The 17,424-nt window shown below is 41.3% G+C and overlaps 1 protein-coding gene across 6 annotated transcripts in view; it reads right to left on the reverse strand.

Moving 5' to 3' along the window:
* Positions 1 to 17,424, reverse strand: part of LOC136883455 (heme transporter FLVCR2) — a 475,112-nt gene that overhangs the window by 197,493 nt on the left and 260,195 nt on the right. For all 6 annotated transcript variants that reach the window (XM_067155765.2, XM_067155762.2, XM_067155764.2 and 3 more), the window contains exon 2: positions 10,363 to 10,592. In XM_067155765.2, coding sequence (XP_067011866.2) covers positions 10,363 to 10,587 — 225 coding nt within the window. In that variant the 5' untranslated portion in view covers positions 10,588 to 10,592. The remainder of the gene's footprint in view (positions 1 to 10,362; positions 10,593 to 17,424) is intronic.

The following is a 17,424-nucleotide window of genomic DNA, read 5'->3' on the forward strand; positions in this document are numbered from 1 at the left end:
CATAATCAAACCAGATACAAGCTAAGGACTAGGACCATACCATATAGGCACAAAGGAGATACCCCCTCAGGAAAGAAGTCCAATATAGTACCACCGAACAACCCATACAGCAATTAGTAGATAAGGTAAATTACACTTCATCACCAACAATCCACAACTCAAAGGATGAAAACCATACCACAAATACATTACCAAGTTACAAGGCAGGGGATACAACTACAATGGTCGCAGAAGTGCACAAACCAAATACCAGCAGATAAGGAACCGGGGGGCAGATTTTCTACATAATTTCAAATCAATTCAAAATCTAAAGGTTAGGATGATAAATACCACACCAAAACAGTTATAGGCAAAATAAGATTATCAATGGTTCACACATAGAAAACAGCACTAGAAACAGCTGCCAAGTGTACACGAATGTACACGAAAAGAAGAGTGTTAGATCACTTGGTCATAGATGAACACAAAACATCAGTAGTCGGAAAATGAAACACCTTTGAGACGTACAGTCCATGCACAAGGTAAGCAGGGAACCTTTCCGACACCAACCAATTGTAATACACCATAACTAGAAATCGCACAATAGCGAAGTGGCACAGATTGCAACCAAATCTTTACTAAGCTCCTCACACCCTCACACACATACAATGAAAGGATGATAAAATGGTAACCATTCTGGTACCAAACACACTCCCTCACATTCCATCCCAAACTCGCCATAGCCCAGCAATGATTAGATCGCTCGATGATAGACGGATCCAGCAAAAAAATTCCATGTGGAGCCACGAAAGAAATAAGTCCATAAATTTACATTTTAAAAACCTTGAGTAAAAAGAAGATCAGTACAGAAGCACAATTTAAAGTTAGATGAAATTAGATTTCCTCCATGGTAATTCAGTAGCGCACCACACAAGCACAAGGTTCAATGACACGAATATACTATTCCAAAGAAATAATATCACCACCACAAGACAGGCAAGGTAAACAGTTTTCTGGCTACAAGAAACCAAACAGAGTAACAGTAATACCAAAGGGGCACTAAATTAGAGTCACAACACTAGATACAATAAGGACCAAATTGACTCGCTCACCAACCCGCAGTATGTGTGCTAGTACAATTTTGCCCATTTAACCAGGTTTAATTTGGGAAACATGAACGCGCTTAATCCGTTTTGCTACAGGATTACTTACCAAAACTGAAACCGGAGACAAGAACTCCAACACAGTACACGGGCCTTGGTATCTAGGGGCAAGCTTTGCCGAAAACTTATTCACGGCCTTACTTATGGGGTAACATTTAACATATACCAAATCACCAACTTTTAATTTTGATGGCTTTCTACCTTTATTGTACTTCCTTTTGACCCTCTCATATGACACAGATAAATTCTTTTTGGCTTCGTTCCAGATCTTTTGAACATCATTAGGCTTTGACAGTTCCGGCAGAAGATCTTCAATACATAGGATGTTAGACATGGGGGAGTACGGGTTATAGCTGAACATTAGAGACATAGGCTCCTTACCATGTGACTCATGAATAGTGGAATTAAAAGCATGGGCTAACCAATGCAGACAGGAGACCCATTTGGACTGATTCTCACGATGATACGCTATAAACGCGGACTTTAGGTTCCAATTCAACCTCTCGGCATAAGAAGGATTTGGGTAGTACGGGGTAGTGGTGACATGGGAGATGCATAGCTCAAACAGATACCTTTTGAAGGAGTTACTGGTGAAAGAACTAGCATTGTCAGATACTAAGAACTTGGATGGGCCGAAGGATGCGAAGATAGAATTTAGACAGGAGATGGAAGTTCGGGAATTGGTGGACCTGGTGGGGAATGTCCAACAAAACCGGGATAAGGCATCTATACGACGAAGATGTGGGTGTTTCCTAGAGAAGACCGAGGGAGGGGGCCAACAAAATCGATGAAGAGCCGCTGCAATGGGCGTGAAGCTTGTGATGATGACAACAACCCCACACGGTTATTCAAATTAGGTTTCCTGATGGCACAAGATTTACAGGACTTGATCATTTTTCGGATGTCACTATCCATTTTCTTCCAAACAAAGACCCCAAAGTTCTAAGCCTAGCTACCAGAGCGTAGGACATCATACCACGACATGGCATGGTAAACAAATTCAAACAAGAAGGGCAGTGTTCATTCACAAGGTTCATTGACACGAATTTCCAGCGGGGTAGAACCCAGTCCAAAAGGTTTACAATTACGTGAATCTGTGCTCATAAAGGTGGCACTTCACCAGGAAAATGCATCGCGTTCAGTTGACTCGTACTTAAAGTAACTGTCACCAGGTTAACAGGTGAGATTGATGCTAGGTCGAACACGTCTCGGAGACGGTCTGGGCTTACAAGAGGCTACGTTCCCACAGTTAAAGTGCCAGGTCCGCATCGTGAGGGTCTTATTGCGGGCCACCTTTTACAGATACTGTAGATACATACTGTTGCCGTACTATCTTTTTCTTGCAGATCTTTCCACTTTCTTTCGCACATACTTTCAGTGTCCTAGGCACCGTAAGTCAAGAAAGCGACCCTTTTCCTCTTTGACATCCTTCACTAATATCGCCATCACTATAGACAGGTGATAGCCAAGAGCAAAAGCCTTACAATTCAAAATCCATCATTTTTCAGGAGAATTGCCTCTCAAACACACACTTGTTCCCTCATACACCGAACTAGTGAATGTTAATGTGATTGTGATCAGCCATAATCAAGGAAGAACCATCACCATGACTGCATCGACATTTGTAATTTTTTTCAAATAAAGATATAATATAATATAAAATCCCATGTGGGGATTTACCGGTTACCTCCATCGGGCGCGTCCCATTGGAATTGGGGAAGCTCGCTGGCTCTGCCGCCAGCAGAGTCAGAGGGTAGTAGGGAAATAAAATACCACCGTGAAAAAAAAACTGGTCCCTTGCCAGGGTTACCGTGAAGACTGGTAAATGACCAGAAGCCAGAAAACATCTTGAGGCAACCTCTAGGGCTAACAACCCTAGTTGTAAAAGGATGGGTACCCGTCCAAAGCAAAGTCAAGTCAAAAAGCATGATGGCACAACATTTCAAGAAACATATCCCAGGGGGTAAATCTTCGGATAAATCCCTCGTCGTGAAAGCCACGGCGCACGAGTCTCGTTCAGATTCTGGGGGAGACTCGACATCATGCAAGATATGAGTCGGAGCGTCTCAGTGTACCCCGAAGAGTCAAAAACTCAGGCCAAAATCTGAAACCTTTCTAGCAACTTTCAACATAAATTCACTTACACAAACTGGCAAGCTGAAAACCCTCACCAAAGCTCTTCACGAAAATCAGATATCCATAGTGGCCCTACAGGAAACAAGGTACCCAGATGAAGAGATTTTTGAATCTGAAGGCTACCGATTTTTCAAGAGCAAAGCGCAAAGAGGAATCCTCAATGGAGCTGTGATGCTTGGAACCGCGTTTGCTGTTAGAACCAAGATCCTTAAATCGGTTGCACATTTCAAACCTGTGAATGACAGATTGTCTATACTCACAATTAAATGCGCGAACAAAACGTACGCCCTAGTTAATGCACATGCTCCTACAAACGATAAGAACAAGTCTGATCCAGATAAAGTTGATAATTTCTGGGACCTACTGGATGAAAAATTGAACAAAATCCCCAAACACCATGTCAAGCTTCTTTTGGGTGACTTCAATGCCCAACTAGGTCGTGAGCAGAAGTACAAGAAAGTTATAGGAAATTACTCTGCTCACAAAAGAACCAATCCCAACGGCAAAAGACTGGTGACCATTTGCGAAAATCACAACCTGCAGGTCGTGTCGACCCACTTTCGCCATCTACCCAGAAAGCAAATGACTTGGCGTTCTCCCGTCCAAGCTCTCGGAGAGTTCCAAATTGATCATGTTGCAATCTCCAGGAGAAACAGCCCTGAGATTATGAATGTCAAGGTAAAGAAAGGCATCAGTGTGGCCTCAGATCATTATATGTCTCTTATCAAATTCAAACCAATTCCCGCAAACACAAGGAAGACAACCAAACAGATCACACGCTTCGACAATGATAAACTTCGGCAAAGGGTCGAGGAGTTCCAGGAGAAGGCTAGACCAAATGACTGTGACTTTAACAACGCCAAAAGTCTCCTTGTTGAGGCCGCAAAAGATGTTGCAGAAATCAAGAGAAGCAAAAAGCATGCCTGGTGGAATAGTACCTGCGAATCAGTCCTCCAAGAAAGACTCAATGCGTGGAAACAGTACAACTCTACGAAATCAGAAAATGATTGGGAAACCTACAAAACCCAACGTGCCCAAGCAGCTAGGGTGTTCAGAACTGAGAAGCGTAAATACGAAAAGTCTCTCATTGAAAAGATAGAACAAAACTTTAGGAAGAATGAAAGCAGAGAGTACTACAGAGCCTTCAAACGCAAACTCACTGGCTATAAACCACCATCTCTATGCTTTGAGCAAACGGATGGCACACTGGCGATGTCAAATGAAGAAAATTGCAGCATTCTGGCAGATTACTTCAAGAATTTACTTAATTGCTCTAAACCGCAAAGCGCCATTGAGACCAAGGAACCCTTACTCAGGTACCCAGATTCCAGACCACCCGACAGAGATGAAATCAAGCGCCACATTGCCCGTCTCAAAAATAACAAAGTGCCGGGGGAAGACGCAGTAGTAGCAGAACTATGGAAATATGCCCCAGAAGAATCACTTGATATCTTGCAAAAGCAAATAGAAGAAATCTGGAACAAGGAGACCCTACCCGAAGATTGGAAAATAGCTTTGATCCATCCATTACACAAAAAAGGCAGCATGAAGAACATCAACAACTACAGAGGAATATATTTGCTACCCGTGACTTACAAAATTCTATCACTTGCCATCCTGGAGCATTTGGAAGCACAAGTCGAACATCAAATAGGTGAATACCAAGGAGGGTTCAGAAAAGGTCGCTCAACAGCTGAACAGATCCAAAATCTCAAAACGATCATCAGATATTGTACACTAAGGTCCAAGCAGTATGTGTCTGTCTTTGTGGACTTTAAGAAAGCGTACGACTCCATTGACCGGGAAGTCCTGCTAAACATCTTAAATGAATGTGGAGTTGATTTGAAATTGCTGGCATTAATTAGAGCCACCCTGACCGATACAAAATCCAAGGTGAAGTTCCACGGATGTCTCTCGCATTCCTTTGACATCAAAACAGGAGTCCGACAAGGTGATGGGCTATCCCCGATATTCTTCAACTGTGTTCTTGAAAAGATCATCAGAACCTGGCGGGTGAGATTACAGGAAACCAACTACAGTCCATTGAGAATAGGAACCAAATCCAAGGGGATCGCAACAGACTGCTTAGCATTTGCCGATGATATTGCTGTTCTCTCAACCGACATGGAAACCGCTAGAATTAAGTTGAAATTTTAAAGGAAATTGCCGAACAAACTGGTTTGCAGATATCGTTTGAGAAAACAGAAGTAATGACTAACATCAAAGAGGCTCCACCAAAACTCCATACAAAATACGGGGACATCACCCGAGTAGACAAATTCAAATACCTGGGTGAGATCATCATGAAAAATGGACTGGACAAAGAAGCACTTCAGGAGCAAGTACGCAAACTGGAAATAGCCTACCAAACATCCCGCACAATCTACAACAAAAAATGCCTTTCCCAAAACACCAAGATACGTCACTATGAAACAGTTCTGAAGCCAGTAGTTCTATATGCAGCTGAAACTCTGTCTCTAAATGCCAACAAAGGACTCCTTGAAGAACTGGAGAAAAGAGAACACAAAATTGTGAGAGGAATCATGGGATCGAAGTACAGAAATGGAATCCATCAAAAGAGATCCAACAAGGAAGTCTACAGAAAAATAGAGAAAATTACCGACACAATCAGAAAAAGACGGGCACGATTTTACAGTCATCTGAAAAGAATGGACGGAAGAAATTTATCTAAAGAAATCTTTCACTTCTTTGATTCAAACCCCAAAACCACAATTGCCTGGTTTAGAAATACCAAAGAAGACCTGCAAATGCTACATATCTCAGCTGAAGATGCCCTTAACAGAGATCTCTTCCGCAAGAAAATATTGACAAACGGGCTAAACCGAGATGAGCAACCGAAGAGAAGACATGGTGCCCCCTTGGACAGAGGAGCGTAAGCAGGCCCACTCACAAAGAATGAGGGAAATTTGGGCTCTAAAGAAGGCCAAGTTCAGTGTCAAATGCAACAAGACTTAACGTGGTCCTTGATGGCCCCAGCAAATTATATATATATATAATATAAAATAATACAATGATATAATTCTGGGTTCACCAAACAGATCTGAACTACAAAAAACATTAAACGCTTTATATCTCTCGGCTGATGAAAATGACTTCACCATCAATTTCACCAAAACATTGCACATGGTTTTCTGAAAAGGAGAAAAACCTCAGCAGAGGACAAAGTGACCCTAGGAAAAAAAATTGAGACGGTAAATTCATATAAAAATCTTGGCATTACCCTACAGACTTCATCTAATTCATTTCAGCTCCACATAAAGGAGAAAGATACATCTGCTATCAGTGGGATATTCACAATTAAGAACATTACCAGACTGTCTTTGCAAACACCATTAACTCTATTCCAAACATAAATCACCCCAATACTAACATACGGCATAGAATTGATTTGGGAAAAACTATCTTTAACTGATTTAACTACACTGGAAAAAATACAAGCAATTAACCTGAAAAGAGTGTTGGGATCTCAAGAACAGCATCTTCTCGTCTAGTTTATGAACTGGCAAAGGAACGATTCTATTTAGAAGATCTACGGCTGAATCTACCACTATCTGCTACTAATCTTGCAACTAAAGTGATTGAGAGAAGAAAACAAAAACGTGCAGAAATATCTCAAGACTTCTTCGCTATGACGCAATGATTGACAGGAGATGGACAAACGAAAACCAACCATTAAGATCTATTTTAACAAGACTCGCATTTCATGGCTTTCATCATAAATTGTGTACTAATAAGAAATTTCAGGAGCCAAATATTAAGTGCATGTGTATATTATGTGGAAAACACCGTATCATAAACTGTTTGCAACAACAGAGTCAGATCAATAGTCAATTACAGTAAAGACTGAATTACATAAATTGTACTTGCACATTTGTGCGCAATTCCAAATATATACAGCAGAACCCCGTTTATTGGAATAAAGTAATCAGCTGATTTTGTACTTGTTTACACAACTACCATGTGCATGTAGCAACAATCGTCAACAATCCAAAAACTGTTAAGTACCGTAATTATCCAGTGAAATTACCGTATAATCTCTTTAACTTCTTTTAAATCGAAGTTTACAGGCGTATCGAAATATTTAATTTCATAAATTATTACATTCGTGATAGTTTGAACGGATATCTATATGAAATACCGGAAAAATTGTGGCGGAAGTTACAATGAGTTACAACTCCTTATAATAATCTGCCCTTGTAAGTATTTACCAACGAACCTATAGATACTTAAAAATATTTTATTTAAAGTTATTATTACCTAATTACTTATAACCCCATGCCCAATCAAATGGACATACAGTTTCATCCGTATTTTTATCAACTTACTGCTTTAAAATCACATAGAAATTATACTAAAATACACAGTTATTACTTTCATTTTATGCCAATACACATATCTTAGAACCATTCATTTATTTTTAATTCCATAGAGAGTGCGGAACACTTAGGGTGTTAGTGCGACGTTAAACAAGTAGCAAGTAGTTCGATACCGTGAGGAGTGTCCAACCATTGTAGTGCTACTCATGTGTTAGTGCGACGTTAAACAAGTAGCAAGTAGTTCGATACTATGGGGAGTGTCCCCTCCATTAAACCATTATAGTGCTACTCATGTGTTTGTGCGACGTTAAACAAGCAGCAAGTAGTTCGATACCGTGAGGAGTGTCCCCTACATTAAACCATTATAGTGCTACTCCCTCCTCGGCGAGCCATGTCCTCCCCTGCGAACCATGTGACCTTGCCGCGGTGGGAGGGCTTGCGTATCCCAATGAAGCAAATAGCCGAGCCGCAGGTGCAACCATATCGGATGGGTATCTGTTGAGAGACCAGACTAACGAATGGTTCATCGAAAGGGGGAAGTTGCAAGTGCAGCAGTCTAGATGATTGACTGATATTGTCTTGTAACATGGCTGAAAGCAACGGGAAACTACAGCCGTAACTAACTCCCGAGGACATGCAGCTCTCTCTGTATGAATGATGTACTAATGATGGCTTCCTCCCCGGTAAAATATTCCGGAGGTAAACTAGTCCCCAATGTGAATCTCCGGGTGGGGACTACACGAGAGGGGGCAATCATCAGGCATATGGATACTGACATTCTGCGAGTCGGAGCATGGAATGTTAGAAGGTTGAATCATTGTGGTAGATTAGAGAATCTGAAAAGGGAGATGGATAGACTAAAGTTAGATGTAGTTGGTGTAAGTGAAGTACATTGGCAGGAAGAACAGGATTTTTGGTCAGGCGACTACCGAATTATCAACAAAAAATCAAACAGAGGAAATACAGGAGTTGGTTTAATAATGAATAAGAAAATAGGACAGCGGGTAAGTTACTACGACTAGCATAGTGAAAGAATTATTGTCGTCAAGATAGATACCAAACCAATGCCCACCACAATAGTGCAGGTCTGTATGCCTACTAGCTCAGCGGATGATGAGGAAAAAAAAGAACATATGAAGAGAGAGAAGATTTAATTACAATATGTAAAAGGTGACGAGATTCTAATTGTGATGGGAGACTGGAATGCAGTGGTAGGCCAAGGAAGAGAAGGTAATACAGTAGGAGAATTCGGATTGGGACAAAGGAACGAAAGAGGAAGTCGGCTGGTTGAATTCTGCACTGATCATAATTTAGTCCTTGCCAATACTTGGTTCAAACACCACAAACGACGGCTTTATACATGGACGAGACCTGGAGACACTGGAAGGTATCAAATAGACTTCATTATGATTAGGCATAGATTCAGAAACCAGGTGTTGGATTGCAAAACTTTCCCAGGAGCAGACGTAGACTCTGACCACAACTTGTTGGTCATGAAATGCCATCTGAAGTTGAAGAAATTGAAGAAAGGAAAGAATGCAAAAAGATGGGATCTAGACAAGTTGAAAGAAAAGATTGTGAGGGATTGTTTCAAGGAATATGTTGTACAAGGACAAAATGAAAAGGCTGAAAAAACACAATAGAGGAAGAGTGGATAGTCATGAAAAATGAAGTCAGTAGTGCTGCTGAAGAAATGTTAGGAAGGAAGAAAAGATCAACTAAGAATCAGTGCATAACTAAGGAGAAACTAGACCTGACTGATGAACAACAAAAATATAAGAATGCTAAAAATCAAGAGGGCAGAAAAGAATAAAGGCAATTAAAGAATGAAGTGGATAAAAAGTGCAAGGTAGCTAAGGAAGAATGGCTGAAGGAGAAGTGCAAGGATGTGGAATATTGTATGGTCCTAGGAAAGGTAGTTGTTGCATACTGGAAAATCAAGGAAACCTTTGAGAAAGGAAATCTTGGTGTATGAATATTAAGAGCTCAGATGGAAAGCCACTTCTAGGGAAAGAAGACAAAGCAGAAAGATGGCAGGAGCATATCCAACAGTTGTATCAAGGTAAAGATGTAGATGATTTGGTTCTGGAACAAGAAGAGGGTGTTGATGCTGATGAAATTGCAGACCCAATTTTGAGGTAAGAGTTTGACAGAGCTGCAAGAGACCTAAATAGGAACAAGGCACCTGGGATTGATGATATTTTCTCTGAATTACTGACTGCCTTAGGAGAAACCAGCGTGGCAAAGTTATTCCATTTAGTGTGTAGGATGAATGAGACAGGAGAAGTGTCATCCGATTTTCGGCAGAATGTTGTTATACCTATTCCCAAGAAAGCCAGTGCTGACAAATGTGAAAACTACCACACCATTAGTTTAATATCTCATGCCTGCCAAATTTTAACACGTAGGCTATTATTTACAGAAGAATGGAAAGACAAGTTGATGCTGAGTTGGGAGATCAATTCGGCTTCAGAAGAAATATAGGAACACGTGAAGCAATCCTGATTTTACGTCTGATCTTAGAGGATCAAAGTAAGAAGGACAAGCCCATGTATATGGTGTTTGTAGATCTAGAAAAGGCATTTGATAATGTTGATTGGTCCAAGCTATTTGAGATTCTGAAGGTGACTGGGATCAGATACCGAGAACGAAGAATTATCTACAATCTGTATAAAAATCAATCTGCAGTGATAAGAATTGAGGGTTTTGATAAAGAAAGCAGCAATCTAGAAAGGAGTGATACACACCTTACGGTCAAGAAGCCAGGAGGCCGGAAAGACGAGCGGGATGTAGGCAGCCATGTACACCATGGAGGTCCAGTTAATGGCGAGACTGCTCACGCCATAGAACCTCATCATGATGTTGGTGATGATGGAGTACTGCAGCCAGTGGCTGGCGTTGGCGCTGGATGTGAGAACGAACAGGGCCAGCATTAGCCACCGCCGTCGGTACACCTGACATGGCTCCGTCATCGCACCTGGAACAACAACATTCACATATTTACATCTGCTCACAAGAAAAGTCCTCAAAGTCGATGGTGGCCACGGTTCGAATTCGGTTGATTTTTGCATGCATGATAAAGTCGGAGTTCGCATGGCTATGACGATGATGTCAACTCATACGAGCGCCGTAATTACTCTTACTTGCAAGTGCCGCCCGCTTCAACCGCCTTAGATTTTTCTAAACCGTTTAATTAAATGCAAAAGAAAAACTATATTTATTAACATGCACCGTTTTGACTTTTAATATTGGTCGTTATCAATATTTAACCCCCGCCCGTAGGGGTGTCTTACCCATATGAGTATCATGTTTGGTTGAGAGCTATGCTGGAACATCCATGATCTCGGTCATTTTGCACATTCCTTTCACCCCCTCTAACCCCCATCCAGACATCCACAGTGTCATGGTTCATCTCAGCTACCCCAAACTCCCTAGTAATATCTTTAGGATTTTTACATTTACTCCTTCGTTTAGGGGTGCTTGCCCCTACAGTAATGTGGTTGAGAGCTACACACACACATTGTCTTTCTTCACTCCTTCTCACCCTCTGTGCCACGGGGTCTGAACCTGGTCTTTTCATTTCTATATACCGTTTATAGGAGAATAATAATAATAATAATAAGAAGAAGAAGAAGAAGAAGAAGAAGCAATGTTTTAAGAAACACATCATAATCTTTACATACCGTTGGTTAGGCAACCCGCTCATCAGAGTTGTCATGCGGTTTACTTACCTTTCCCTATTGTCATTTTTTTTCACCCTTTTGACCCCCTATGCTGAACTACCCATCAAATTTCGTTGAAACTAGTTCCTAAACGCTTCCGGGGGTAATAAGAACAAATTGTGAAACCGGTCCAGTAGTTGTAGAGTCCATTTGAGAGATACAAACAAACATTCATTTTTATATATGTAGATTTATTTATTTTATTTATTTATTTATTTATTTATTTATTTATTTATTTATTTATTACAAGCTGCTTTACGTCGCGCCGACACAGGTAGGTCATATGGTGACGATAGGACAGGAAAGGGCTTGGCGTGGGAAGGAAGCGACCATAGCCTTAATTAAGATAAAGCACCAGCAATTGCCTGGTGTGAAAATGGGAAACCACGGAAATCCATCTGCAGGGGTTCGAACTCATTATCTCCCGCACAGGCACTTGCTCGGTACTCTTCACGAATAAGCGTTACAGCGGGATGAGTTCCTTTTTCTTACAAATACTGTACCAGCTTTGAATTATTGATGCTAGTAATGTATGTTGGGAATTCAGCCCGAAGGCTGGTTTGATTCTCTACAGCTGTCATAGATAGCGCAGGTGTCACTGAAGAGACATACTGGGGAAATGAGAAGTGAGCTAATTTCCCGTTGCTTTCCTCACTGAGCCAGAAGTTGCTATTACATGTATGTATGTTTAGTCCTCAGCCCGAAGGCTGGTTGGATCCTCAACAGCTCCGCCATCAGCTGTCATAGATGGCCTAGGCATCACTGAAGAGACGTACTAGGGAAATGAGGAATGAGGTAGTTTCCCGTTGCTTTCCTCACTGGGCCAGAAGTTGCTATTACATATCAGTCTGCCAAGTCCACTGAAATGCATGCACCAACCGACCCTATGAGCAATATTTTCACACCATTCATAGCAGGGACTGGCTGCGTAAGGAATGGCATTACTAGCATCGCTCATACCTCAGTCACTTTCATTTTGTCAAAGACAAGGATAAAGCTGAGACAGATCAATGAAAGTAACAAAATTGCTCTAGCCCATACCAGAAGACATAGTGCACTGTAAACACTAGGTCCCGCCAGCAAAGGCATGTGCTATTACATATCAAAATAAATTTTAAATTATTTTCTGGGGCGAATAACTTTGATACCATAAAATATGGAAGATGTTTCAAATAAAATGTTAAAGCTGACACTGATACGGCTTTAAAGTATTCTGGTGAGTGCTGGATGTCCTCGTCCTTCACCAGGTCGTCTGTGGGTGAGGAGACTGTCCCTTCTCGTTTCGACTTGAGGTATGTTGGTGCATTCCTTGTGTTGTGTACACAACTGCTGTCAGTTTCCTTGGCCACGAAAGATATTTAACAAATTTAACCATATGTAAGGAAAATTTATAATCTTTTTATTCTTATAAAAATGTATAAATTTAAATAACATTTAAAATGATCTAGACATTTTTCAAAATGCTATATATAGAGGTAAAACGTTCTATAAAGTTGAAATAATCACGGTTCATCCAAAAATTGGCAAAAATGCAAAATTAAAATTAAAACGTGATATGATCATATAGCAGCATGTCCCGCTCCGTGGCTAAATGGTTAGCGTGCTGGCGTGACGTCGCAGACTGCGGCGATACCCGAGTTTGAAATCCATGTCATTTTCCACATTGCAGTTTATGATCGGATACAGTCAAATAATGTACATAATGAACGACAGTTTTCAAGAGGTGCTGCAGAAATACGGGGTTACCAAGAAAGCAATCGGCTATGTTACTTATTTGAAGGGACAATCTATCTGTATTTACATTCGATCCTCTCTCGTGATGAAACTCCCCTCTGGCCATTTAGACGCTGGCTATCATCATAGGACGCCTGTTAAATTTTAAATGCTATTTTCAGAAAGTCAGTGAACAGCGAAAGTCACACAACACTACAGCACTGTGCAAAATAAATCAATAAACTCACTGAATTATGTAATTATGTTACTTTTTGTTTAGTGAATAACAGGAATTTTACTTTTGTTTAAGTGGAAATACTGTCATGCTCATCCCGGGAATTGTAAATCGTACCTTGTACGCTTAAACCCTGTCCCTTTGTAGATTGTAATAAACAAATTATAACGCATCAGTTTCCTTTCAATGAATAAATATAAGAAAATAAAATTGACTGTGTATATTGAGCGCAGTTCGGAATAAAGCTCAGATTATAACGCTTTGTTTTAAATACTGCGCCCCAATCAGGATTTAGCCTCGAACGTCCGTTCCTTGCACAGAGTGTCCGCTCTCGCTTCACTGGGCGCCCAGAGTACCGCCGTTCTGGGGGCTATGGGAGTAAGCGCACTGCGGTGGAAATTGATGGTACAATGAGTTCTTAGTTCAAGATACTTTCAGGAGTTAGACAAGGTGTAATCTTCACGTGGTTATGAGGGTACTTAAGGGTTGTCTCTTCTTTTTCTTCTTCTTCTTTTTGCCTCATGACTGAGGCGTCGTGACTAACATAATATTCAGCCCTCTAGCCGATCAACCATACTCCGCCATTCTTCCCTATATAAAGCTTTCAATGTGGTTGCTCTGAGAGAACTCTGTAGCGAGCCGTTCACCATGTCAATCCATCGCGTTGGTTCCCGTCCTCGTTGTCTGGTTCCCTGAACTTTGCCCTCAACAATCAGCTTTTGAAGACCACCATCTCGGCGCATTATATGTCCAAAGTAGCGTACGATCCGCTGATAGACGAACTTTTAACTGAAGTTGATTCAGGATTGATGTGTTCGTGCGATGAGCTGTCCAAGGAATTCTTAACATTTTCCTCCAGCACCACATTTCAAAGCTTTCTATCCGTTCACGATCACGTTTGAGGACGGTCCACGTCTCTGCACCATACAAGAAGACTGAGAAGACTAGAGATTCAACGAGCTTCTTTTTTGTTTTGATGTTGATGTTATCTTTCCAGATCTTCCGCAGACGGATCATTGCTACCTTCGCTATTTCAATTCTTCGCTTTATTTCATCTTTGGAACCACCAGAATTGGATAGTAAGGAGCCTAGATATACATACTGATGTACAACTTCACAGCCTCCAATCTGTTTGATATGTGGACTGTTGTTGTTCTTACGATCAACAATCATGACTTTGGTTTTCTGTCGATTTAGGCGTAATCCAATTTCTAGGCTTGCTTCCTCTACTCTCTTGATCAACTCTGTCAACTCCTCTTCAGATGATGCTATCAAAGTGGTGTCATCAGCAAATCTCAAGTTGTTGATCTTGCATCCCCCAATGGAAAACCCTTTGTCCCAGTCATCTAATGCAGTTCTCATTGCATATTCACCATAGAGATTGAAAAGTAACGATGACAGGATACATCCCTCCTGGCGAACTCCAGCCCTTGTACGAAACTGCTGAGACTGTTTGTTTTGAATCTTCACAGTGGCTGTATTTTCCTTATAAAAGGACTTGAGGGGATCAATCAAATGGAGTGGCAAATCCATGCCATCCAAAATTTTCCAAAGATGGTTCCATTTGACAGTATCGAAGGCCTCTTGGTAGTCAATAAAGCACAGGTATACCGTAACATTGAATTCTCTAGCCTTTTCTATGATTTGTCTTAGGCTTAAGATCTGTTCTCGAGTGCCTTTTCCTTTCATGAATCCAGTCTGGACTTCAGAAATTTGATACTCTAGAAATGCCCGGAGTCGCTTGTGCAGGATACGAAGCATAACTTTACTGGCATGAGAAATCAAAGCAATTAAGCGATAATTTCCACATTTTTTCCTCGATCCTTTCTTGTGGATTGGGACAAAGATTGACTGTACCCATTCCTCGGGCCATCTTCTAGAATTCCATATTGCTTGGCAGATTTTCAACAGCATTTCAATTCCAGCATTGCCTGTAGCTTTCAAGACTTCTGCACTTATTCCATCAGGTCCACACGCTTTTCCAGTTCTCAGCATTTTCAAAGCCATTTCTACTTCATCTCGGAGGATGTCAGGTTTACGATCTGACTGTTTGTCTATCTTCACTTGGTCTTGTGCATGACATTGTTCACTGTACAGATCCTGGCAGTACAATCTCCATGTTTCCAGAATATTCTCTATATCTACATCATCACCCTGTGAATTCTGTACATTCCAGGAATATGGCTTGAATTCTCGAGTGATTATTCTAATTTTGTCAAAAAGATCCTTGCTGTAGTTTTGATTTGCATGGTCTTCAATCTCAAAACAAATGTTACTAAGGAAATTATTCTTATCTCTTCTACAAGAAGACTGAATCCTTCTATCAAGATCAGACATTTGCTCTCTTTTTTCTGTAGTGTTAATGCCAGAGTTTTTAAGGCACCTTCTTTCTTCTACAAGCTGAAGGGTCAAGCCAGAGATCCACTGTTGCCTTCTAGTATGTGGTACTCGAGATTCATTCAAAGAGGACTCTATCCAGTTTTTAGTCACATTCCACAGCCCTTCCGCAGTTGTTACTGGATCCTGTAATATGGAGGCTCTTCGCGTCAATGATTCCTTGAATGACGACATATTAACTACTTGTGGTATTCTGTGTGATCTTTTAACTGGTGTTTGAAATTTTATTCTTATTTCTGTTCTAGGAAGCTGATGATCACTGCCACATACTGCACCTGGACAGGTTTTGGTGTCCATTACAGAAGACCTCCATCTTGAACTGATCAAGATGTAGTCAATCTGATTTTTATATTAACCATCAGGCGATGTCCATGTGAACATGTGCCGTATGTGATGCTTGAAGACTGTGTTAGAGGGAACTTGTTTTGAATTGCAAACTCAAGAAGCCTGTTCCCCCGTTCATTTCTTTCTCCGATTCCGTATCTTCCTATCGATGTTCTGACATGCTCATCATGTTGTGTTGAACCAGTTTTGGCATTGAAGTCTCCCATAACAATAGTTAGTTCTCTGCTTGGAAAAGCTGAAACAGTAGCATCAAGATCTTGATAAAAGCGGTCGATTATTTCATCAGACGCATCCGCTGTTAGGCATAAACCTGAATGATGTTGACTGAAAGTGGCTTGCATTTGAGACTTAGTGTTATAATGAGATAGGTTTATATCCTTTCACTAGGCCATTCAGTTTGTCACTGATCACAATTGTGACCCCGTTACTGCTTTTTTCTTCATTTCCAGAAAAGTACACCCAATGATTACCACTTCTAAAATGGCTATTGTTTTTCCAGTGAGTTTCACTTAGCCCAGCCACTCCTATGTTATACCTTTCCAGCTCTTGTATTATCAGTAGTTTTCCTGAAGCTAAAAGTCCTCTCACATTCCAAGCAGCAACATTCTGCTTTGTTATTTCAGTTGCAAATTTCGCATATGCAGCCTAGTTGCCTACATGCACATGCCCAGTAGCATATTTCACACTTTGCAGCCTGGACCCGCAAAAGCGCCGGTTGTCACCCGGGTCACATGACGAATTAGATCCATTTAAAGCAGGTATCATGATAGTGTTCATGGGAATAATAGTGTAGTGAGGTCCCTCTCTCTTCCACACCGCAGTACCACAACCGAAAAACCAGTCATTGTGGTGACGCTTGAGACTCCCCGCTCTTGACCCATCTCGAGCATGAATTGCTCTGTGCATCAAGTCGATACTGATGGCGCTGCTGCCCGACATTAGGTTTTCAGTGGATTCCAGTGGCATTTCCTCCACTGAGGGACCACCGCCCTTCCTCAAGGAGCTCATCTGCCCGAAGCCGTTGGCTTCCTGAGGGTGTCAGGTTATTTCTCGCCGCCTAACACGCGGCGTAAAGTCGCTGGCTTACGGTCTACTTCATACCGTCAAAAATCCGTCCATTGTAATGGTGCCAACAGGGGTTGTACTAAGATATAAAGCAGAAGGCGTATAAGACAGTATAGTAGCAGTGTATACGATCCACACCAGGGTTACTTCATACGAAAACTGAAGAAGATGCAAAGCTGCGCGATTTGTTCTGGGTTATTTCCGACAAAATATTGTAAAGTTTGAGCTGGTAAGACTTAGGCCGCGTGCACACAGAGCGCGCTTCGCATAGTGTGCTGAACGCCTACCTTACAGCTAAGCGAAGCGCCAGACAACGAGCAGTGTTGGTTAAT

The sequence above is a fragment of the Anabrus simplex genome, chromosome 11 (genome assembly GCF_040414725.1).
Source record: "Anabrus simplex isolate iqAnaSimp1 chromosome 11, ASM4041472v1, whole genome shotgun sequence".
NCBI classification, from domain to species: Eukaryota; Metazoa; Arthropoda; class Insecta; order Orthoptera; family Tettigoniidae; genus Anabrus; species Anabrus simplex.